At 48.5% G+C, this 23,818-nt stretch overlaps 1 protein-coding gene across 6 annotated transcripts in view; it reads right to left on the bottom strand.

The window, feature by feature from the left end:
* Window positions 1–23,818, bottom strand: part of DOCK6 (dedicator of cytokinesis 6) — a 1,219,180-nt gene that overhangs the window by 884,569 nt on the left and 310,793 nt on the right. For all 6 annotated transcript variants that reach the window (XM_069604231.1, XM_069604230.1, XM_069604232.1 and 3 more), the window contains exons 13-14: window positions 11,004–11,097; window positions 8,710–8,872 (exon numbers count right to left, since the gene is read on the bottom strand). In XM_069604231.1, coding sequence (XP_069460332.1) covers window positions 8,710–8,872; window positions 11,004–11,097 — 257 coding nt within the window. The remainder of the gene's footprint in view (window positions 1–8,709; window positions 8,873–11,003; window positions 11,098–23,818) is intronic.

The raw sequence follows: 23,818 nt of genomic DNA, 5'->3' as shown, positions 1-23,818 counted from the left end.
CAAGGCGAACGTAGAAGGCGAAGGGAGACTCAAGCGGCTTGAGTGAGAGACGTGGAGGGTGTGGTTCAAGAGAACACACAAGAACGTCTCGAATGCTGATTAGGTGCTGGCAGTAGTGGAAGCAGAGAGTGGAGAAGGCGTCCTGCACGGAGGAAGAACGACAAACGTGACACAAGTCCAACCTGGTGGCCGGTGGGCAAGAGTAGGGCAGAGAAATGGGAGAATCAGCATAATGCCCCTGCAAAACATACGTTGGTTATTTGTGAGACACCCGGAAATCGTTGAACCAGTCGGCCGGAAACCGGCTTACTAGAAGGACTGAGACTGGGCGAACAGTATGGCCAAACACACAAAGAACCACCCTAGCCACATAGGAGCAACTCAAAGACTTTAGGTACGTATAACCTCAAGACACACAGTGCCTCCGCAGTGAAGATGATGTTGCAGACAGACGCCTTCATGATGTAGTAGCACAGGGCCCCGTCTCTGGGTTCTTGCTCGTGGTAACGAAAGACAGGACACTGGATGGGAACTTGCAGCAGTCAAGAGGAAAGGCACCCAGCAAAGGATTATTTAGTGCTTCTCGTGGCTCTATGGATTTGGCACCCTTTTCAAGGTACCAGATGAAGGACGGTTGTCGTTTGATTGAGTCGCCTCACTTTCTCAGTCCAGCACTCTGGTGAGGGGGCTTCAAGGAAAGGAATCTTGCTTCTGGAGGTCCAGCAGGAATCCACCAAAGTTTCAGCATAATTCGTTCTTCGCAAGACGATGCACAGCACTCCGGCTCAAGGTCCCAGGGTATTGACGGTTTGCAGCCCAGCTCGTCGTGGAATGGCTCGAAATGCAGGTCTTCTCAAGACTGATTGGTCCAACCAATCCATGTGTCCAAGTCGTCATCCTCGGGACTCCGCTGGCGCATGGAAGAAGGGGTCAACACAGGCAGCGGATACACAGCAGGCATTAGCTGGAAATTCGCTTCTCTTCTTCTTCCGGATTCAGCTCCAGTGGTCGGCTTATCTTCAGCTTCTAGATCCAGGCCATTTGTCCAGGAACCCAGCCAAACAGCACACATGCTACACTCAGCCTTCCAGTTGGAACTGGTTCCAGGCAGGCACGCCAGAAGGCAAAGGCCAGAGAGAAGTTTCAGACTCCTCCCTCACTTCCAGCCTTCACAGACCCATTGGAGCTTCGGCAGGCTTCTCAAAGCACTCTTGCCGTAGATAAAAGTCAAACCAGGACCTCCCCCACCCAAGACGGAAGAAGGGCCAAGAAAGGACAGGCACACAAGAAATGGTGAAAATAAGAATACAGACACCATTTTGGGTCAATGGTGGCCCTTATGTGTGGTACCTTGGCTGTGAACACAGCCTGCGAGTACAAATCACGCAAAAGCCAGTAGACCACATCCACTGCCACCAGCCACTGGAACAGAAATGTTACACAAGCAGTGAGGAAGCACTGTAACCCCTCAGCACGCTACATAAGGTGGGGGGTGCTGATCTCACAATATAAAATGTAGAGAGGATAAAAATCTCTCTCGCTACCCTTTAGAACATGTGTTCTGCAAGGTAAGTAATGAACTGTAACAGGAAGGTTACAGCAACAGACAGTGAGAAAGGGGATAATGCATCCCCCCAGCACTCCACACAAGGTGGGATGCGCCAATCTCAAAATGGGAATTGCAGAAAGGATAAAAAGTATCTTTCTACCCTTGGCAACAGTAGTTCACACAAGGAACTCAAGAGAAAATAAAAAGGGAAGCTCAAGGGGATCCACAGCAACATTGTACAATAAGTACAGGTTGCTGCAATAGTAAAATGTAAATTCCCAAAAACCTATAGGAAAGTACGATTCCAAAAATAAAGTATAGAGAGTCACAAAAATGACTTCCATAGAAAGAGTAAAAGAAAGGGTGAGTGGGGAAAAAGGTTTCCACTCGCTCAGGGACATAGAGAAATAATCCACAAGTCCAGCAAAAAGTGCTGGGGCTCTCGCATGTGAAGGTGATTTGACATACATATGAAAATCTAACCTAACAATGGTTAACTAACAGAGAATTAACACTCACCTCAACCATTGTGAACTGAGTCTGTCTTTAAATCTCCAACCCCAACCCAAACTCCCCGAAATATTTTTCGAGGGGCTATCTTCTCAAACTCCATCAAAGGGTCAGAAACCCTTCCAGAATTTGGGGTCTTTGTGACACTTTACATCCAGAAGAAGGAAGTCATCTCTAGGGTTACGATCAGAACCAGAACTTTATATTGATTATTGTAGTGACAGGGATAGCGGAGGAGCCTTTTTAAGTGGGATGGTGTCTTTTGATTTGGAATTACATAGACTTCTTGACGAGAACCCGAGTTTCTTTAGTTTGGGTAGGGAAATCCCATTAGAGTGAAAGGATAGGTTTTTTTTCTGTATTACCATCTTCACGGCGCCACTTGATCAGTCTCTTCATTCCTTGTCGCCACACAGGACCCTCTGACAAAAACACAGTGGAATGGGATGTGCCCAGGGAAATTCTCAGTTATGATTAATTCAAAGCTTTTCCTCTTTTACTTTTATGGGGTATATATCACTGGTTTGAAAATACGTAAGCTAGCACTGTCATTCAAGTCACTTGCTGCAGAACTCTGAGAGCAACTGTGGTTGATCGCAGGGAGCAAAATGTAATCATGTAAACTACTAGCAAAGCATAAAGGTCACTTGCCATCATGTCTGCACTCTCCTCCTCTTCTCTTGGCCTCTACCTCTCTCAGGCCCTTCCTGGCTGCCCCGCCTCTCCTCCTCTCCTCACTCTCTCCCTCTCTCTCTCCAGTAACACCTAATGTTAGCAGACAAGTCTGGTCTATGAAAGTCTCCTCCAAACAGGTGAACCATTAAGGATAACATTGGTTCCCTCGCTAAAGCCTTGGCCAATTTCTGTAATCACTCCTTCACCACTGGATCCTTCCCCTCTCTTCTCAAGCACTCCCTTGTTCACCCCTTACTAAAAAAGAAACTACTGCCGACCCCTTAATACTGGCAAACTATCACCTGATCAGTGTTATGGAGAATGCTCTGTTAAGGCTAATTTCCCAAACCTAGTGTGTCCCCCAGCAGCTTTGATGGATTTTTTGTGGTTTATTTTTTTCTCCTGCTAAAAGTGAGACTCTTTTTCTCCCACTCTTAGGCATGATTTGAGTATGTCCTTTGACTGTAAATGTGTTATGGGCTATGGGGTATTTTACTCCATAGGGCTTCATGTGTTTTTGGTATCAGTGTTACACAGCATCCTCAGTGCATTAACACAGGGGTGTCACAGTGACCCCCAAACATAGACTCCATACCCTGGGACTGACTACTGTCTCCCAGGGCATGTTAAGTCACCATTGGCTTTACTAGTCTCAAATTGTGAACAGAACCAGTACAAACCATCATATTGTGGAAGTACTGGTAGGGGTAATTCGATTGCCCCTGGGTCTGTTTTCCAAGTGGGCACTGTCCAGTCCCCCCTTGTCGAGTTTCTGGCTGGTGGCAGTGGATACCACGCGAAATATTCCACCAGAATATTTCCTATGGGATTTTCCCATTGATTTTAAACACACCATTTTTTGGTGAAATGTTAAAGATAACGCTGGGTTATTTAATTAATATTTATTCTCCGGTTGGGTCTTTTTGCCAGGACTTGGTTTTAAAATGGCGTTTGTGTTCGCCTCTGAAACTCTAACCCAAGTCGAGCCCTTTGTTCCACTTTATGGCGGGCTTCTCCACAGAAGCCCTCCAAATGGTGCCACTCTGTCTGGGGTCTACAGGATGTGTGGGAGGGGGATTAGGCACCCTGGACTGAGTTGCCTTGGCAACTCAAGTCGCACTCTTGTGTGATTGGCCCAGTGGTGAGCCGCCCGGCTCACCACTTAGCATGTTTGAGTGACAGCTAGGCTGTTGAATAGGGTTTTTTCTGCATAAAATCAGGGCTTTGGAGACTGAACTTCAGAAGTCGCCACAGGACCTAAAGAATCCGAAGAGGGGAGAAGCTGAGCCATCTTCAACGACGACACCACCGGTGGAGCCCTGCTGTACGAACTCACCACTTCCCCCGACGACAGAGGAGATCTTCCAGGAAAGTCTTCTTCCCTTTGAGCTGGTGGGACCAACCAGTTCACCTTTTTCGCCTTCCTGGATCGTCTCGTGGTCGAATCGCCCGTGCCAAGCACCCCGGCGTCGCATAGCCACGCTTCACCACTACCGCGAATAAAAGGGTCATACCTTTTAATCGGGAAACTCTGCGGCTGGTTTCTTCCCTGGCAGTGCAACGACCTCCAGCTTTCTTCCTCGTCGAGATCATCTCTTCCTCTGGACAAAGCCACAACTTGCACCCGCTGCCAGGAACAACTGCCACCGCTGGAGCTTTCTCACCAATTCAGGTACTGTGTCCCGCCTGGTCTCCCTTGCAACACATTGTCCAAGGTGTCCCGTAAATCCTTGACTTTCTAACTGGGGTGACCTCAGACCTGCTAACTTTGCCTTTCTGAACTGATCCAACCTCTTAACTTTTCTGCAAAGACTTTGAGTGCATTTCCACTGTGTGATCTTGGGCACATTCCGCCTTGCTCTCTCCAAGAGTGGGCCTGGCCTATGAACTTTTTGCTCTACAGTAGACCCTGCCTTTCTTGACTTGCTGTTTCTTAAAAGTGTTGGTACTGTCTTATTTTCCTACTCTGCCTTTTCTCTCCCTTTTTTGAACAAATTATTGGAGTGCAATCTACGGTTACGCGCTCACCTCTGTTTTGCTAAATAAGTGGCGTCTTAACCTAGACTTGTCGAATAATTCATTAGGGAGGTGTATATACTTATAGTGACTGTGTTTGAACTTGCTTGATATATTAGTGCCAGTGTATTTTTATGAGTGTGTTTTTAAATAAATAATTATGTACTTTTATACCAAAGCTCTGGTCAGTGTTTTCTTGTTCTACTGTATTTTTAGCCCTATTGTGTATACTCTATATACTGCCTAACTCTTCTTGAGGGAAGTCTGACTGCTCAGCCACAGCTACCAGGTAAATCTGGGTGGTGCAGACTGCTACCAATTGGGTTTACTGCTTACTCCAGTAGTCTTAAACTTTTTGCAGTGGTCCCTAAGGGAACTGCACAGGTTTCTGCCTAACAATCTCTATGACTCCTTTCATGGGTAAACTCTTGGAGAGGTTGGCTATCTCCCAGTTAACCCTCCACACTGAATCTGTTGGTTGTCTCCATGACCATCAGTCTGGCTTCAGAGCAGCTAGGGCCACGGAAACTGCACTTCCGAGTACCCGTGAAGATCTGGTCTCCAATCTTGAGTCTAGCTCTCCCTCTGTCCTCATTCTCCTCAACCTTTCCTCTGCATTTGACATGGTTAACCACAACATCCCGATTGCTCATCTCCGCGAGACCCTGGGCTTCACAGATTAAGCTCGGGTGTGGCCGACCTTCCCAGGTTCAGCTTGGGTCCCTCTTCTCCACCAGCTCTCTCTCCACATGTGGTGTTCCCCAGGGCTCTATCCTCTCCCCCTGGCTCAATGTCTATCTGGCCCCTTTGGCCCTCCTGATCGCTACCTTTTCCTCTAACTCAGTGCTATCCGGATGACAAGCAGCTCTCTTTCAGGCTACACTCCGCCTCCTCCTCGCTCATACATGACTGTCTATCTGCTATTCAGGCATGGGGCACCTCTAACGATCTCTGCTTTAATGCCAGCAAAACTGAGATGCATCTCATTGGGACCCCTGCTCCCGCTTTTCCTCTCTCACTCTGGCCAACCTCCTTGGGCCCTCTGCCCTCACCTGCTTCTGAGGCAAAAAACCTTGGGGTCATTTTCGACTCCACACTCTCCTTCTCTCCACACATCACAGACCTTGCCAAGAAGGCCCATTTTCAGCTGTACCTCCTCAGCGCGTTTTCCCTTTTCTCACTTTCCCCCATCCAGTGCCCTGGATCTCTCTAAGCTGGACTTTTGCAACAGCCTTTTTCTCAAGCTGCCTAACCCTATACTCTTCGTTCTCTTCAACTAATACGGAACAGGACCGCAAGACCTGTCCTTGGCCTGAAGACCAGGGACTGCATCTCTCCAGCCCTGAAATCCTTCCACTTGCTCCTGGTGGCAGCAAGGATCAAGTTTAAGACCCTATGCATCATCCACAAGGCTTTCTGGGGCCTCGGCACTACTACCTTCAACTCTCCCTTCCTACTAGAGTCCTCCGCTCGTCTACTTCTAATTCTCTGCTGGGGAGTCGCTTCGCCAAGCAGAGAATGGGGGATAGATCTCTCTCCTGTGCAGGTGCCTCCCTCTGGATTGGGCTCCCTGCCTCTTTCCGCCTTGAGACCTTCCCTTTCTCCTCTTCTTTCTCGCTCCCTCTCCCCTGCTAACCTACCCTTGCTCCTGCTCCGCCTGCTCTGTGTCCTCTGAGTCTTATAGGACACAAGCCCGCCCCCTCACCCGTCCCGCTGCACTTGCTGTCTGCAGCCCCAGCCTTCCCTGTACTTAACTCAGGGACCTGCTGCTCTGGGTGCATTTCTCCCTGTACCCTCTCACCTGCATTTCTTGTTGCACACTTGCACAATCTAAATGACAATAGGCTTAGTAAGATCTGTTGTCTAGTCCTCTCCTTGTTCCCCCTCGCTTGCCTTGTTCCATCTTGAGACACTTGTGTAGGGGCTCATAATAATAAAATCAATCAATAATATGAAAGTGCAAACTGACTAATAAGTAGTTAAAGTGCAAAGTGTTCAAAAGCGTGTGTTGCTTGATTGTAAAATGCAACCTACAGCTTGTAAGTGTGCATGTGTGCAATAGGTGGTGCATAGACGCAGGTTTGTAAAAGCCTAAAAGGGCCCACTGGGCAATGACTGCTATATGTTAAGTCACGGTGGAAATCATAGTGGATTTGTTGTTAAACGACTACTAATTAATGCATGATTCAAAGTCGCAATTGATTGCCATATTTGGATGCTATTTTGACCCTAGTAGAATTTTATTTAGCAGCTGATAGCATGTACTAAAGGCAAGAACACCCATTTATGTAATATAATATACATATAACCGCATGGTTAACATTACTGGTACATTAAAAACAATTATAAGGGCCAAACAAAATGGTGAATGACATCAGACATTTGCCTCTTACTATGCATAGATGACCCCAACTCCCCCCCACCTCAACCTATTCCCTTACACCACCCCACACCTATTCTTTTATTAAAATATACCATTTGACCTACCAAATTCGACCACAAAGATGCGGTCCAATCGGAGTAGGTCAAGTTTATATTAGGTCAACGCCATTTCTTACTCACCAATGGCTAATGGTGAAGGCAGCTTTGTGGCTTCCTCGCAGGTTGTAATACCAGCATAGATAACTTAATGCTGCAGTGCCTTTATAGAGGTCAACGGTCAGCATTTCACTATGACCCGCTTGAATTATCTGCTCACATCGTGTGTTCTTTGTCACACGATTAACTCCCAGGTTCGCCACTTGGTCAAGTAAATCACACCCTATCGCAACACCTCTGATCCAATATTTACCAAAATTGTAGTATCTTCAGAAATAGGCCATACGTTGTCAGTAATGGTCATCAAAAAAGTGAAGAGAACCCTCCACATGCTGGTCAATACTGCAGTCTAAGGAGGCCAGGACTACTGCCTACCCCGCTCTCAGACACAATCTCGTTGGCAACTTCCCATCTTTATGAAATCAATGAAATCAATATCCTGCAGCTTAATTAAAACAAACTCTCCTGGGCTAATCAGTTTCAGTTGGAAGTACTTGAAAATCAGGTACATGCTAGTAAGGACCCTTTGGTGGGCACAAAAAGTGCATTATCGAATTTCTTCAAATACATGCTACACTTGAACATGTTACAAGTGTACAGCCGGTTTACCCACACAGTATTATAACATAGCAAACACATACACACGCGCTATATTCTTCATGCTCAGCAAACAGTGTTCTGTATCTAAAGGATTTGCCAAGGCTTGCTACAGGGAGTGCCCTTAGAATGTCTGGCTGTGATCATGCGCACTGGCTTCCAGATTCTGAGAGAGTCGTGCAGATTTGGTGTCTCAATCCACCAGTGCCACATACTTTGGGAACGAGGATGAAGTTGGTGATGGGAACAATGCAATAGCAGGGTCTTTAAAATGGAGAATCCCATGCTTCAATGGGGTATGACTGGCATGCATGCAAGCACACACGCATAACTCAAATCAAGTAGTATGCACAAGAACAGTGGCTGTGGGACAACCTTCCACAGCCACACAGATAGACCTATACACAGCAGACGCCGAAAGACATGCATCACTCGCAAACACAGGCATCAGCAGTGCCCACTTCACTCACATCCATAGAGTAGGTCTATCACAGTTAGGGGTGCTACGCACGCACGCACGCACACACACACACAATGCGGAAGGGCAAGCTTCTCTGACACAGTAAATACAAAAACAAAAAGCAGTAATGCAAGTTTTTGCTGCTTACACAAAAAAGTACAGTGCAAAGTTCATTTCATGGAACCCCTTCTCTGAAGCGATGGTGTCTCTAGTAACGAAAAATGATTCTATTCTCAGTAATAAAATGATCAGGCCTCTTTCTGGTCGACATGGACTGCATGAGAAAGTGGAGTTCTATGTTTCCTTGCCTATTCGTTGTTTGGCCCCTATAGAAAGTGCACCCTTTGTTCAATGGTCGCCTCACCTGTACGTGGTGTATGGAATGTAGACTTCACGGGCTGGGAATTCCAGAATCTCTTTGGTGGGCCGGATCCGTGGGTCTGGATAGGGTTTCACATGGAGCAACTCTGGGGACAGCGAGAATTGTGGGCTCTCTGGCGACGGAGAGATGTCAATCTTCAACTGGGCTGCAGATGTAGTGGCAAACGGAGGAAATATTGTTAATCCTGTGAACTGGGCCTGAGGCAAAGTATGATATGATATGATAGTTTATTTATATAGCGCCTATACACAATGTGTTTCAAAGCGCTTCAAGGCAAGGGAGGGAACAAGGGAAAATACAACCACATTCTTACAGGCCATGAACAGTAAGGATGTGAAATTAACTATCGTACTCGGCCTGACGACAATTCAGATAGTGCAAGAGCTAAGACATAGATAAGGAAGGGGGGGGGGGGGGGAGTGGGAAGGAAATGGAAACAGACAGGCGACTACCGTACTAGGCCTGACAACATTTCTGGTAGAGCCGGAGAAAAATAAAAGGTGAGGGAGAGGGGTGCCGAAAGGAAGGGGAGGAACAAAACAAGTGACTATCATACTAGGCCTGACGACATTTCAGATAGTGCTGAAGGGGTGGTGGGGAGGAAAAAAACAGTAATGGGAGGATGGAGGAAACAGAAGAGGTTGCTATCATATTAGGTCTAGGGACAATTCTGATAGAGTAAGTGCATAGAAGAAAGTAAGGGGAGGAGATAGGAAAAGGGAGAAGGGAAAGAAGGAGAGAAAAGAGAGTAAGCAGTCAAATACAGTGGAGAAGCAAGAGTGGAGAGCGAATACAATTGCAGACGTCAGTAGTAACACATAATGTTGCAAGCCAGGATACAATGGGAACAGCATGATTCAGGGCCACCATGAGTACAAGATGCAAAGGAAGTCCAGCATGAGAGTTGAGAAAGAGTGACGCACCGTGAATGAATGAAGTCCATAAAAGTCAAATCCAGCATTGGCCACAAGACAGGGATGGTGAAGGAAGGCACCAGGTGGGCGTAGCTTGCTAAGTGGTGAAAAAGAGCGTCAGGCAGGAAGGTACCAGGTGGGCGGGGCTTAGGCCAGGTGACCTAGATCCACTTGCACCTGCTCCCCATCTGCAAAGGAAAAGAAGCTGGAGGGCTCCTTAAGTAGGGAAACAGAGCGGCAATCAGGAAGGCACCAGGTGGGCATGGCTTGCTAAGTGGTGAAAAAGAACGTGGAGCAGGAAGGCACCAGGTGGGCCGGGCTTGCTAAGTGGTGAAAAAGAGCGGCAAGCAGGAAGGCACCAGTTGGGCGGGGCTTGCTAAGTGGTGAAAAAGGGCGGCAGGCAGGAAGGCACCAGGTGGGCAGGGCTTAGGCCAGGCGACCTAGATCCACTTGCACCTGCTCCCCAAAGTAAGCAGAGCAGTGAAATAGATGGCGCACCAGACATGCACACCCCCACTCACATCGGTGTCAGTCGCTCTACAGATCGTAAGCTGTCCTTGTAACATGTGATAATAGGCACTGTAATCATAGGTGCTGGTACCAAATTAAATTGTACCCAATCTATCGACCTTGTGAGGATGAAAAACTGAGCAAGCCCTTTTGGGATTTGTGACTGCAGGTTGCACACAGTATTCTAAAGCCAGCCTTAATTTTCACCTTTTTCTTATTGTAATTTTAGCATGTCCTGCAATGGGTAGGTGTGCTGCACCCAGATAAGACCTCTCATGGTTTCCAGTGTCCAACGTCAGGTGCCAGTAACTTACCCAGTCCAGAACTGACCTACAAAAAGCATCATCCCTTACAGGGTAGACCTTGAGATCTTTCAGTGAAATAGCTCAGTGTATTGAGAACCCGTTCTGCCTGTGTGTAACCGACAGGTTACAGATTCAAATCCAAGCAGTGGCGTCTCAGTCTTTGCTCCCTTTGAGGTTGATCCAAAGAGTAAGAATGGCATGGCTAATGACAAAACCTATTAGAGGTTTGTCGTGTGTGCACAAAAAATGACAACTATTAGCCTGGACTGCAAAACAGAAAGTCTGCTTGAGAAGTCACGTCACAGACTCTAATCTATAAAGGTCCTCCCTAGAACCAAACTTTGATACGCTCACACAGTGAAACCAAGTATTGGTCAATTCCAAAAAAAACACCAGGAAATGGCAGCATCAATATGGTAAAGTGGCCATCAGCCAGAACCCAAGATATGTAACCTAAATGCCTACATTTAAAAAGAAAACCTTTGAAGAAGTCTGAAGGGTCTGTTGCGAGTGGGATAAGTGTCCTGTAGTCATCAGTCTTTCTTACCAGTGACGGGGCGCAACCGTCTGAGGACAGAGGACGGTCGTCTCATGTCTGCCAAAAACTTGTACAGGTCATCATCGCTGAGCCGATCCCCTTCCTGAAAAGGAAGAAACCCCAATATCAAAAACACAGATTCTCAAGGTTTCAAAGAAAGGAAGGTGGGAAAATATCAAAGCAGTGAGAAACAGGAAAGGAAGGACGACGTGGCACAGGAAAGAGGAGGAACATAAGAAATAGGTAGCAGGAATGAACACATGTGAGGATGGAGGGCTGAGCTGAGAAAACTATGCAAGAGTAAGGCCTGTAGTTGGTGGATAAGAAACAAGTTACTTACCTGTAACTGTTCTCCAGCATGGGTCTGGCATGGATTCACATGCTCATGAATATTCCACGTCGTCAGGCTTGGAATCCTCGGTAAAGAAAAAAATCAGTTTAATTTCTGAACTGTCTTTCTCCTAACAACCAATCACTGAGCCCTGGGTCATACTGCCCACAGCCAATGACTTCCCTCTACCCAAGCCCCTCCTCTGGCAGCCATCTTCAGATCTGGTAGCACAGAAAGTGCCAGTAGGACCAAGAGAAGAGCCGCAGAGGGGTAGGCGGGAGGGTTCACATGTGAATCCATGCCAGACCCATGCTGGAGAACAACAGTTACATGTAAGTAACTTGTTCCTTCTCCAGCATGGGGTCTTTCATGGATTCACATGCTCATGAATAAAGAATACATAGCAGTACACACATACACATCCACGGGAGGTGGCAAGGCTCAACATTAAGCATCTCAACATTAAGCATCTCTTACTTCCTCACCAGGCTCACCTTCAAGCGAACAGGTTGCGCAGCACTGCTTGGCCGACTCTGCACTCCTCCCTGGAATCCCGGTCGACGCAGTAGAACTTTGTGAAGGTGTGCATCGACCTCCACAAAGCAGCCCTGCAGATGTCAAGCAGGGGCACACCAGACATGAATGCCGTAGTTGCAGCGATCGCTCTGGTCGAGTGGGCTCTCAGACGGCCAGGCAACGGTCGGTTTGCCAACCGGTGATACAGCCGGAGAGCCACCTGGAAAATCGAAGCCTTGGAGAGGGCCTTCCCATGGTTCACAGGTCCAAAGTTCACAAAAAGTTGCGACGTCTTCCGGAAAATCTTTGTGCGGTCCACATAGAACTTCAGCGCTCTAGCCACATCCAGCGAGTGCAAAGTCCTTTCAGCCGGCGACGAAGGACTCGGAAAAAACACTGGTAACACCAAGGGCTTGTTTAGATGAAAGTCCGACGGCACCTTGGGCATGAAGGAGGGGTGCATCCGCAGCACCACCCTCGTCTCGTGGAATGTCAAATAAGGTGGTTTACAAGAGAGGGCCTGGATCTCTCCCACTCGTCGTGAGGAGGTGATGGCCACTAGAAAAGCCGTTTTCCACGACAAAATCTTCAGTGGCACAGAATGCATAGGCTCGAACGGGGGACCCATGAGCCTAGTAAGCACCACATTAAGCTCCCACACCAGTGGTGGAGCCTTCACCAGCGGGAACTAGAGAAATAGTCCTCTGATGAACTCCTTGTCCAAACGATGCTACCATAAGGATGATCGTCCAGGAGATCTGGTGTAGCGGGAAATAGCCACCAGATGAACCTTGATGGAAGCATGGGCCAGTCCTGCCTTGGACAACAACAACAAATACGGAAGCACCTGCGGAGCAGTGACTTATAGAGGGTCGATCTTCTGGGTACGGCACCAAACGGCGAACCTCTTCCACTTGTGCCCGTAGCATTTGGGAGTAGATCAAGCTCTGCCCTTGGTAAGCACCTCCTTACAATCCGCTGGGAGATTGTAGCCCCCAAACTCAAGTGCTGCAGGAGCTAGGCCTTCAGGTTCAGCGATCCTGGGTCGTGGTGCAGAATCGCGCCTCCTTCCCTGGCGAGAAGATCTGTGACCACCAGAAGCTTGACTGGAGGGGATGCCGACATGTCCAGAAGGTCCGGGTCCATATCTGTCTCGGCCACGCCTGTGCAACGAGGATCATCCGGGACCGCCTGAGTTGATTGACTAATCAAAGCAGCAATGGCAACAGAGGGAACGCATACAGAAACAGGCCATCCCAGTGGAAAGAGAATGCGTCCCCCATGCTCCCTGGCTGGGCAAACCTGCTGGTGAACCTCTTGCACTTGGTGTTCATCGCCATCACAAACAGATCGATCTGGGGATTGCCCCAAATGCGGAACAGGTGATCCACTTGATCCTGCTGAAGTTCCCACTCGTGGCAAGAGAGTAGCTCCCTGCTGAGAGAGTCGTTGATGGTGTTCTACACTCCTGCTAGATGAAACGAGATGGGGAACTTCCCCTGGGCTATGGCCCAGTGCCAAAGGTCCTTTGCCTCTTTTGGAGAGGGCCGGGGATCTGGTTCCCCTCTGCTTCGGAATATAGAACATTGTGGTGGTGTTGTCCGTGAAGACCCGTACCACTTTGACTTTGAGGGACGGAAGGAAGGACTTGAGGGCCCAAAACACAGCCCGCAGCTCCAACACGTTGATGTTCAACGGCTTCTCCTCCGGTAACCACAGGTCTCTTGCATGAAGACTTCTGGAGTGCGCTCCCCATCATTCCAGGGAGGCGTCCGTCGTGACAGTCTCCTGATGAGGTGGGGTCTTGAAATCCATGCCTGCAGACAGATGTGCGCACACTCCCCACCACTGTATCGGTTGACGGAAACTCTTGTCGAGTTTGATCTTGTCCTCGACGCTCCCCAAAACTTGTATCCAACGGTCGTCGAGGAACTCCTGCAGCGGACGCATCCGTAGCCTGCACAGCTGAATGAGGTATATGCATGACGACATCATGCCAAGTAGGGACTTGATGGACCTCATTCTTGAGACCTTCACGGCCAACAGCGGTTGTACCTTGCCCAAGATGGCTGCGATCCTCTCCTCAGGCGGAGACGCCAGGCACGACGTTGTGTTGAGTCGGGCTCCTAGAAACAGTGCATCCTGCGATGGACTTTGCAAAGTTTATTGAGAACCCCAGGTGTGGCCGACGGCGATGTCCTTTGAGTTCGCCTGGATGAGCCAGTCATCCAGGTACAGGTACACGTGGATCCCTTGAAGACGCAGCTGTGCCACCACTGGGGCCAGGCACTTGGTGAACACTCAACTTCAACCCGAAGGGAAGGGCCTTTAACTGGTAATGTTGTCCTTGAACCACGAAGCGTAGGTACTTGCGGTGTCCTTTGTGTATGGGTATGTGAAAATAGGCATCTTCCAAGTCCAGCGACGATTAAAAAATCCCCCTCTTCCAGCTGTCCTAGCACGTGCTGAAGGGTCGCCATCTGAAACTTTTGGGACTTGATGTACTTGTTCAGATGGCAGAGGTCCAGAATGGGCCTCCAACCGCCGGTCTTCTTTCTGACAAGGACGAGAATACACTCCGGAGACCCGGAGCCTCTTCGGGACGAGCTTGATTGCCCCCTTTTTTAACATGACCTGTACCTCCAGCAGCAGCTGAGGGATGTGGTTTTTCTGACAGCCACTGGTGGCATCCTTGAAAACCTCCGTATAAAATCTAGGGTTGTCCATGGGTGAGAGCGTCCAGCACCCAACTGTCGGTGGAGATGGTCTTCCACATGCAGAAAAAGTTCGCCAGCCGGCCTCCCACAGGGGTGCACAGGTGGAAGTCCGACTCGACGGCCGGTTCAATCTTGTTTCGACGTCGAAGCGCCGCCTTGGGGGACTTGGCGACGACAACGTCCACTTCCAGACTCAGCACAGCCCCTGTCGGTCCCCTGGGCCGATGAGCTGGGGGGGGGGGGGCGACGGTAGAATGAGGCACTTCCTCCGAAATCCTTTAGAGGAACTTTGGGATTTCCTTCCAGAAGTCCAAAAGGACGGCCGTTGTTGCTGAAGCATGCCCAGGGCACGAGTCGTCTCAGTGTCCGCTTTGATGGCCTGGAGAGACTCGTCCACAGTCTTTCCAAACAAATTGTCCCCGTCGAAGGGCATGTCCAACACCTTCGACTGAACACCCTGGCGGAAATGCATGGCCCTCAGCCAGCCTCGCCAACAAGGGAAATGCTGTTGCCCATTTGGCAGAATCCCATGACGGCAATGTCCGTGGTAACTGTGATGATGTGGTCCTAAAGCCACCTCGCCTTCCTGTAGAAGCTCCAATGCCTCATCCCGCTTGTCGTCAGGAAGGAAGTCCAGGAGGGGGGGGGGCCATCTTGAACCAAAGTTCCCTGTCGTAACGCGCCACGATGGCGAGGGCATTAGCGGCTTTGCTTTGATGGTTGCTGCTGCCGACGAGATCACTCTTCGCCCCATGGCATCCAACTTCTTCCCCTCACTGTCTGGGGGGGGGGTGGAGTGGAGGAGGCTGCTGACGGGGATGAGCTCGAAGACTACTTCTTAGCCGCCGCCGAAACCACAGAGTCTGCCACTCTGTATTTCTTCTCATAGCGATCCCTCTTCGCCGGAGCCGATGAACGGTTCTTCATGAGGGACAAACCCTCATCCCAAATGTCATCCAAGAACGGGATCGAAAGTACGGTCTTCCTCTTCGCCTCCCGGTGCTGGTAAAGGAAACCCTCTTTCTTCTTCTCCACCGGAATGAGCAGGAACAGCTCTGAGGCACTGGAGATCATGGTATGGAATGAGCCAATCTCGTTGGGCAGTGAAGAACTGGCCGGCGGAGACAGGAGATCCCCCAAGCCGCCGCCGTCGTCCGTGCCAGTGCCCATCGTCGCTGTGTCCGGTTCCAGGTCATCCCTCAGTGGGGGAGAGGGAGTTGAGGAGTGAAAGGGCAGAGGGGGTGAGCTCTCCTCCTCTTGGGTGGTGGTTCCTCCGATGGCGCAAGGGGCATCCTTGTTCGGATTTCCGAGCACAGGGTATGCAGAGCCATAAGAATGTCCACTGAGATATCCCCAGGTGGCTGCTGGGGTGGAGGCGAAGGTGACCGGTGCATTTGCAGCTTAGGTTGATCCGCTCCGTTGCCACTGCCCTGTTGCTCCTCGTCTGTCACATTCGTCCGTCACCTTCGTCCGTGCCCTCCGTCGTCGCCCTCGTCGGGATCCACCCCCTAGGGCCTGCTCCCGACGCATCTCGCCTCCAGGAGGACCAGGAGGCTGGTGAGCTCCGTCTGTGCCCTGGAGGACTACCGTGCCCTCCCTTCTCTGCAACCAAAGGAGACGGTTTTGGTGAAATGATGGGCATCACCTTCTCCGTAGTCTTTTCGATGGGCAGGAAAGAGGACTCCCTTCTGGCAGGCAGGGATACCCTCGCCTTAGGGGCCATGCCCTGACAATCCACCCCTGTGGCCTTCACGAGGGACGCCGCTACTACTTCGATGGAAGTTTGGGTCTTTGCCTGGTGCACCTGGACCTTTGTGGTCTTGACCGCGTCTGTGCCGTCACCTTAGGGGGCGGGACGGGACCCCGCTTCCTCTTGGCCTTCTCCGTCGGGCCGGCCTGGGTCTTCTCCAAAAGCTTGCCTGGATAGTCCGACTTCCTCTTCTTTGAAGAACCTGAGCGTTGGCTCGTGGTCGAAGGTGCTGGAGACGCCAAACTCGCCCTGCCCGCCGAGGAGCCTGTCACAACGGTGCTCCCGTGGCAGCGGACTCGCAGTGCTTAGCCTTATGTTGGGCCCTCCGAATGCAGGCAGTAGAGGCACAGGGAATTTTCATCATCCTCATACACATTCCGTAGGTTGCAGCCAGGGCAAACCTTGAAGAGAGGGGCCCAGTCCTCCTTCTCCTCCGCCATATCCACGCGGTGTAGGTTCCATGTAATAATGTCCCCTCAAAAATATCGTGGTTTTTTTTGTGGGGACATTATTGCATGGAACATGCGGGGGACACCCCTGCAGCCCCCAAACTCTTTTTTTCGTTCTTTTTTTTTTTTTGCTGCCCCTGTCCCCATATATATGGTCACCTATATAATATCGCCACAACCTTTTCCCGGCGATATTATATACGGCGACCATATATATGGGGATAATATTACCCGATACCGCGGTGTAGGCCTCGAAGAAGCTTCTGGAATCCTCCAAGAAGAATCTCGATGAAAATCCGCCCTGGAGGGGCGCTGAAGAATCCAAAAAGGGTACCCGTTAATTGGAAGGTTGATCGATGGAGCTTGAGGCTCGAATGACCAAAACAATAGAGCTAAACTATTAGAAAAAACGCAAAACAGTAAAAGCTTGAGAGCTATCGCATGAGGACTCCCAACACTTGAACGTGCGGTAAAAATCTGAAAATGGCTGCCAGAGGATGGGCTTGGTTAGAGGGCAGTCATTGACTGGGGCAGTATGACCCAGAGACCAGTGATTGGTTGTTAGGAGAAAGACAGTTCAGAAGTGAAACAAACATATTTTTTTATTTACTGAGGATTCCCAGCCTGACGACGGGCAATATTCATGAGCATGTGAATCCATGCCAGACCCCCATGCTGGAGAAGTAGTAATACGTTTCCCTAAAGCATAACGTTTTTTGCAATCTTTATCAGGGGGAGCTTCCGCTGTGGATAGTGGAACCCCTGCCCTCTTTCTAGTGGTAGTAACAACCAAGGAGTTTGGTGTAGCATGACATCATATATACATAGGGTCAGATGGAGCGGGGCGCACAACTTCCCAACCTGAGTGTTGACTGCCCTTGTGAGGGAGGGTGACAATAAATGAGGGGATAAGCGTTTATTGAGTTGAGTAGCGGAATAGCCTGACTAGTGGGAATCTTCCCCTTGGGAATATTTTCAACAAAGTCGCCATCAGGGGCTGTCTTCTGTGTAGCGATCTCAAAATGATCTGCGGCTCTTTTTAGGATGGCATTAAATAGAATCTGATCATCCACAATGACTGTCTTTGCTGAGGTGAAGAAGGTGGGTCTAGCCAAATCATGTCTGGGTCAGGGGTATGTGCGGGTGAAAGCCAAGGCCCCTGATCCGCTGGCTGATCCTGCTCCCAGTCCTGGTCAACTGTGTCCTGATCAAAAGGATTGTCTTTGTATGTATCCTTCTTTTCTGGTTAATCAAAGACCTCCTCTTGGTGGACTTGTGTAGGAATGGGAAGCTTCTGCAGCTTTTGTGAAATGGGGCAGGAGTCTCCCACCCTAGATCTCTTGGGAGTAATGTATCTATCAGAGAAATATATAAATTGGGCCATCTTATCCATGTAATTCTCAAATCTCTGCCTGGTCCACTGGGGTGATGCAGAGGGGACAGTTGGTGGAAAAAACTGCTCAGAAGGGGGAGACAAAGCCTTTGAGAGAGGCTGGGGGGCTTCCTAATACTCCTCTAGACAAGAGGGGGTGCCCCTTTGTTCTCCTGCTGCCAAAATAATAGCTGTGAGACTCTACTAAATACTAGGCTGACCAGCCTTGCGGCGCCGTCGTGGTTGACTCTACCGAACCCTTAGGTGCTAGCGTGCCCTTTGACGGCGTGTTTTTTTGGGGGAGGGGGGGAATGACCTTGTGAAAAGAAAGCCCAGTCGCATGCTGAGAAGATGGTTGTGCAGAGGGCGCCGAACTGCGAGGTTCGGAAGACACTATTAAAGTTTGACGGGCCTGTTGGCATTATATACCTCTTCGACGTGTCTGTCGATGAGGCCTTAAGGGTTGTGTGTTTGGGCTTAGGTGGTGCGTGTATGCCCTTGTCGCTGGGGTGTGAACTCCCCATAACAGAGCCGGTGGCCTGTCTGTGGGGGCCGGGAATGGGTGTCTGGGAACTGGAGGGTTCCAGCAAAAGGTCAATGACATCCAGGTCCTCTCATCCGAAGCGCCAAACAACTTTCGGCCGGCATTGCGTAGCCGCCCACCGTTTTGTCTGCCTGTCCTTTAACATCTTGGGACAAAAGAGCTTGCAGGATTTACAAGAACGCTCGTCGTGGTCAGGAGGTAAACACCTATTGCAACGGCGATGGGTGTCCTTCCAGGGGAATTTGCTGTTACACGACGGACAAAATTTCAAGGTCGCCCTCTCCATAGCAGAGGCAGACGGCAGCCAGACCGACTAGGAAAAGAGAAGGAAAAAGGAAATGCATTCTTGAAAAGGAAAATGCATTCTTGAAAAAGAATAAACCTAGGGCCCCACTATCTACTGCAAGGGCCTGTCCAGAAGGCTGAGGCCACGCGGGCGACAGACATTGATCAGTACACCATTCACCGAGCAGTAGTGGATGTCTTCGGCGAAGCAGTCATCAAAATGAAGTAGTCAGGAGACTAAACGACCGTAGGTCGTGGGACAAAGTAACAATATTGAGCAATATAAACTCTTGCGAGCTCCACATGAGGCAGCCAACTAGTTGGGCGGAAAAAACAATGTGAGGGACCTCGACGCGTGAGGGATTTTAGGTACACTACACGTAACGTTAGGGAAAGTGTTACAGTCATGGCCACGTCGACGTCCCCTTTCGATCTTCGAAAGAAAGATGCAATACTATTACAACTAGATATTGGACTATATGCACAGCATGTTATTCTAAACAGATTAACAAGCATCAGAAATTCTGTTTCAAAGTGCCCACAGGGCAGCAGGGAGGGAACATGGTATAGCAGTACAATTAAATAAAAAAATAAAAAAATAGAGATGGGAAACGGACGGACAAAGCTACTATGTCTTGTTAGTATTCAGAACGTGCAAGTGCAGGAAGAAAGAGGGCAATGGGGTAGGTGTTGTGGTGTCTGTGCTCGAGGGTGAGCTGCTGATGAAATGCAAGGTATGGTAAGTGCTATGCGTCGGGAGTAGCGTTGGGTGGAAAGTGCAAATCTCAAGTGCGCACCTTGTGCCGAGGCAAGTGCTGAAGGAAGACAGATAAGGGTCCAAGACACCAATTACAGTAACTGTGGGATTAGCAGAGGAAGAAAGAAGGGAAGGAGGAGGAAAAGATGAGAGTCTTGAGGTGTTTTCGGAACTTCAGAAAGTCCTGCTCAAGACGCACTTTAATGGCTGGTGACAGTGGTTTCTTTTTACTACCTAGTGACATGTATCTGCAGGCTGATGCCTCAGCTGCAGTGCTGCATACATGGGTGACCATTTCTCCCAAATGGCCCCCGTCTTCTTTTTTCGCCATTTCTTGTTTGTTAGTTTCTTCTAGGTTTTTACTTTGTTTGCATAAGGTTAGAGTCCTTTGCGTATTTTGCCTGTGGCGGGTTTCAGCCCTGAAGCCCGCCCAGGCTCCAGTGTGTCTGGAAAGGCAGAAAGTGAGGGAGGGTCTGAAACTTTTCTTGTCCTTTGTCTCTAGGTGTGCCTGAGTGAAACCAGTTCCAATTGGCCAGCTGTCTGTCCTGGAGGACAGCCACCCTGTTGTATGATTGACAGCTGTTGGGTACGATTTTCAAAGTAATGTTAAATCTTCCTAACCTGTGTCAACCCCAGGACTTCTTGATTTTACTGATGGATTCTTTTTCCTTATACCTCTGTAAGTGGGAGCCGTTACCCACACTCACAGAATCTTTTACTCTTTTCATGGGTGTCATTTCTTAGACTGTCCATAGTGCCTTTTTAATTTTATCCTCCGACAACTTTAGGCACATACTGCCTATTGTTGCTGGGTTGCACTTGGAGGTCCCCTTTTAACTTTCTTTTGCTAACCTTGGCAGAACTACAGTTCGCCAGGGTAGAAAGGATCTTTGGATCCCTTTTACAATGTATTAAGTGAAGACAGCACACCCCACCTTATGTGTATTCCCTTTCACCCTAAAACTGTAAGAATTCTGTTACAGGGACAAGTTTACATTCAATGGCTGGTGGCAGTGATACCTTATTAATTCGGTGCACCTTTACTGTGGGCTGTTTGCACAGCCCGGGTAAAAACACCCAAGGGTGCTCATTTTACCAAAATGGCCCAGTCTTATTTTTTTGCCATGTTATTGTTTCTTGTCCTTCCTTCTTTCTTCTGCTGACATCCAGGGCGGGAAATGCCTTTGTGTGATTTCTATTTTCCGCGGGAGTCCCCTGGACATCCTGCCCAGGCTCCAGTCTGTTTGTGAAGTCAGGAAACGAGGGAGGAGTCGAAAGCTCCACAGCCCTTTGTCTTCCTCCTTGCCTGAATGGGGACAAATCCCAGTGGGGGGCTGGCTGTCCTGATTGGACAACCAGACCGCCCCTTGTTGTAAAATGCAGGGAGAGAAAGCAGAAGTTGTGCTGTAGTTCCTGTTAAATACGAACCTAGAAGCTGAAGACAAGTCAGCCACTGAAACCAAAACCGAAGAGGATGATGAAGGAAAAGCATCTGGCAAGATTTCCTGCGACCGGAGAGCCTGCCGAGTAACCTGAGCCGGCTTTAGCCCTTCCTTCCAATTGACCTGGGGACTCGAAAACAAAGACCCCGACCCAGAGCCTGGTGAGACCCACTAGACTCAAGAAGACCTGCATTTTTAGCCATCCCACGGCATGCTGCACCTTGCTGGCTGAAATACCCCAATACCCTGGAACCTCGAGCCATCTGGCAGTGCATGGTCTTCTGAATCGCGCTGAAACATTGTGGAAATCCTGCTGGAACTCCAGAGACACTATTCAAGTCTGAAAAGTCTCCTCGCCAGAGTTCTGGACCTTTGTAACGACGAGAAACCAACCAACGATATTCGTTCTTCATCAGTGCGGTTTGTAAGGCACCGAAACCACAAAGAGCCACTGAATCTAAGAAAATCCATAGCTGACGAAGCCCTCACCTGAGTACTGCCGCAGGAGCCGCAAGAAGTCCTCCTTCTTGTGCCCACGACCGATGCACAGGAACAAGGGTCTGCTTGGCTGTAGCAAGACTGAATCCAGCAGGAACACGTTTTTCAAACCAGAGGTACTGTGGGGCTTGGGGAACTGAAGTTATTGCCATAAGTAGTGATTTCTCACTTGAGAAGTGCACTGGCTTACCTTTTGGAGTTAATTTCAAATCCCTTTGCACAGACTTCACAGCTTGTGTTCCTTCAGTGAGTTTCTTGAACTATCTGACTGTGTGAAAGACCTTGTCCAAGAAGAAGTGCATCAGAACTATTGACGTAGTCCAATTTACTTTGGCTGTCCTGGCTCCTTAAAGGCACCCTTCGACATCTATTGACTTTGGCATTGCTTGTCCCCTGATAGATTGTAATGTGTTGAACACTTTTACTGCTGGGAAAGGCTTACCTAGATTTCATTAGTGGATTCAAACTGTCTTCACATTATAGGAAAGTATATTCTAACCTTTCTGAAAAGTATATATAAGGTTATTTTACACACCTGTGAATTGGTTGTGCCTCTTCCCCAAAAGTAATGCTGTTGGCTTCACTTGCCTCCTCCTTTTTTTCCAATTGGGTCTTGCTTCCCCCGACCTGCTGTTAGCTTGTCCAGAATTCGTCAGCAGTATGTTTTACCTACCTAGAGTCATTTCTAAAAAGTAACACTGGGTTTTGCTTACCCTGTTCTGTTTTAGACAGGCACAAAAACAGTCTTAGGTTCAACCTGTCCCAAGTTGTTGATAGCTCTTTAAAACAGTATATGGGTTTTACATAACTTGAGTTAACTGTGCGCCACCCTAAAATAAGTTACACAAGTTACTGCTCATCTCTCAAAAACACCTGTAATTGAATATTATATCCTAGGTTTTACTCACCTCATATAACTGTGTTATCACAAAAATAGTTCTAGGTTTTTACTGTATCTAGAACAAGTGTTCCACTATTCACAAAGCATACATTGTCCAGTTGACTTATTATGTGATTCCTTGCCGAGCATCACGGTACAACTAATAGGGTCTGCTACCCTGGCATTACCAAATGTATTATGAAAGTAACCATTGGTTTTACACCCCAAGAATAGGTATGTCCTATACTTAATGTGTTTAAAAAGGTTTGACTTCCCTAGAGCAACTGTTAGGGGTAGCAATGTGTCGAGTTTCATTTCTTATCATGCGTTTATGACTTTAACCAGTACTTACCCCAGACTTAAATTGGCCTAATTGTGTTAAAAATAAACCTTTACTTTTTATAATACTTCTGGTTATCAGTGTTTATATTGATTCATTTGTGTGTTATAGATTCTGTGTACTGGCCTACACCCCTCTCTTCCTCCTATGATCAGTCTGGCTGCTCTGTCTACGCTAACACAAACTCCGGTGGTACAGCCTTATACTAAGGGTGGAGTCTTGTACATTCTCAGTTGAATGGTTTTGGTGCAGTTGGGTTTGTCAGGACTGGCTGGGTTAGTAACAGGAAGAGTAACAAGATTAACATTCTGCCTTCAGAGCTGGCTGGGTTAGTTGTGCTGTCAGGACTGGCTGGGTTAGTAACAGGAAGAGTTTGTACATAGAATTAACATTGTGCTTGCCCAAGTCAAGATGGTGCGAAAGAAACTTAATTTGATTGGTTAAAGGAACAATGATATGTTTGGTTTGCCTGATTGGTGGAGAGGACAATGGGTTTGATTCTTGGGAGGTGAGCAAAATTCTAAACTGCCTTTCATCCAGAGAAATTCAGTGGCTGGTTGTACATTAGTTAAGCTCCTTAAGTAAGGCCTTTTCAGAGCTCAGAAAATCTACCAAAGAAGTAAGAATATCGTTTGCTGATCCAGTTTGAACAAGAAGTCATCAGGTGGGATCGTTCCTTTAAAGATTTTAAGATTGTCACAGTGAACTTTCATTTTCTTTAGAAGAAAACTTAAAGAGTTAACAAATTTCAAATTCATTTGAGAAAAGAGACATTTACAGTTAAAGTTATTATAAGGAAAACAAGCTTGAAGATAGTGCGTAGGAGTTTAAAGTTAATTAACTGCGTGTAATGTTCTTCAAGACTGTTTAATGTGTGCGCGAGCTCGCAAGTCATTGTTTACGTGTTTTTGAAAGCGCGCGGGTATTCAGAGCGATAGAGCGC

The sequence above is a fragment of the Ambystoma mexicanum genome, chromosome 3q, assembly GCF_040938575.1.
Source record: "Ambystoma mexicanum isolate Mex_15411 chromosome 3q, UKY_AmexF1_1, whole genome shotgun sequence".
NCBI classification, from domain to species: Eukaryota; Metazoa; Chordata; class Amphibia; order Caudata; family Ambystomatidae; genus Ambystoma; species Ambystoma mexicanum.
Note: the sequence above shows the minus strand (reverse complement) of the source record. Positions and strands in the feature narration are given on the sequence as shown.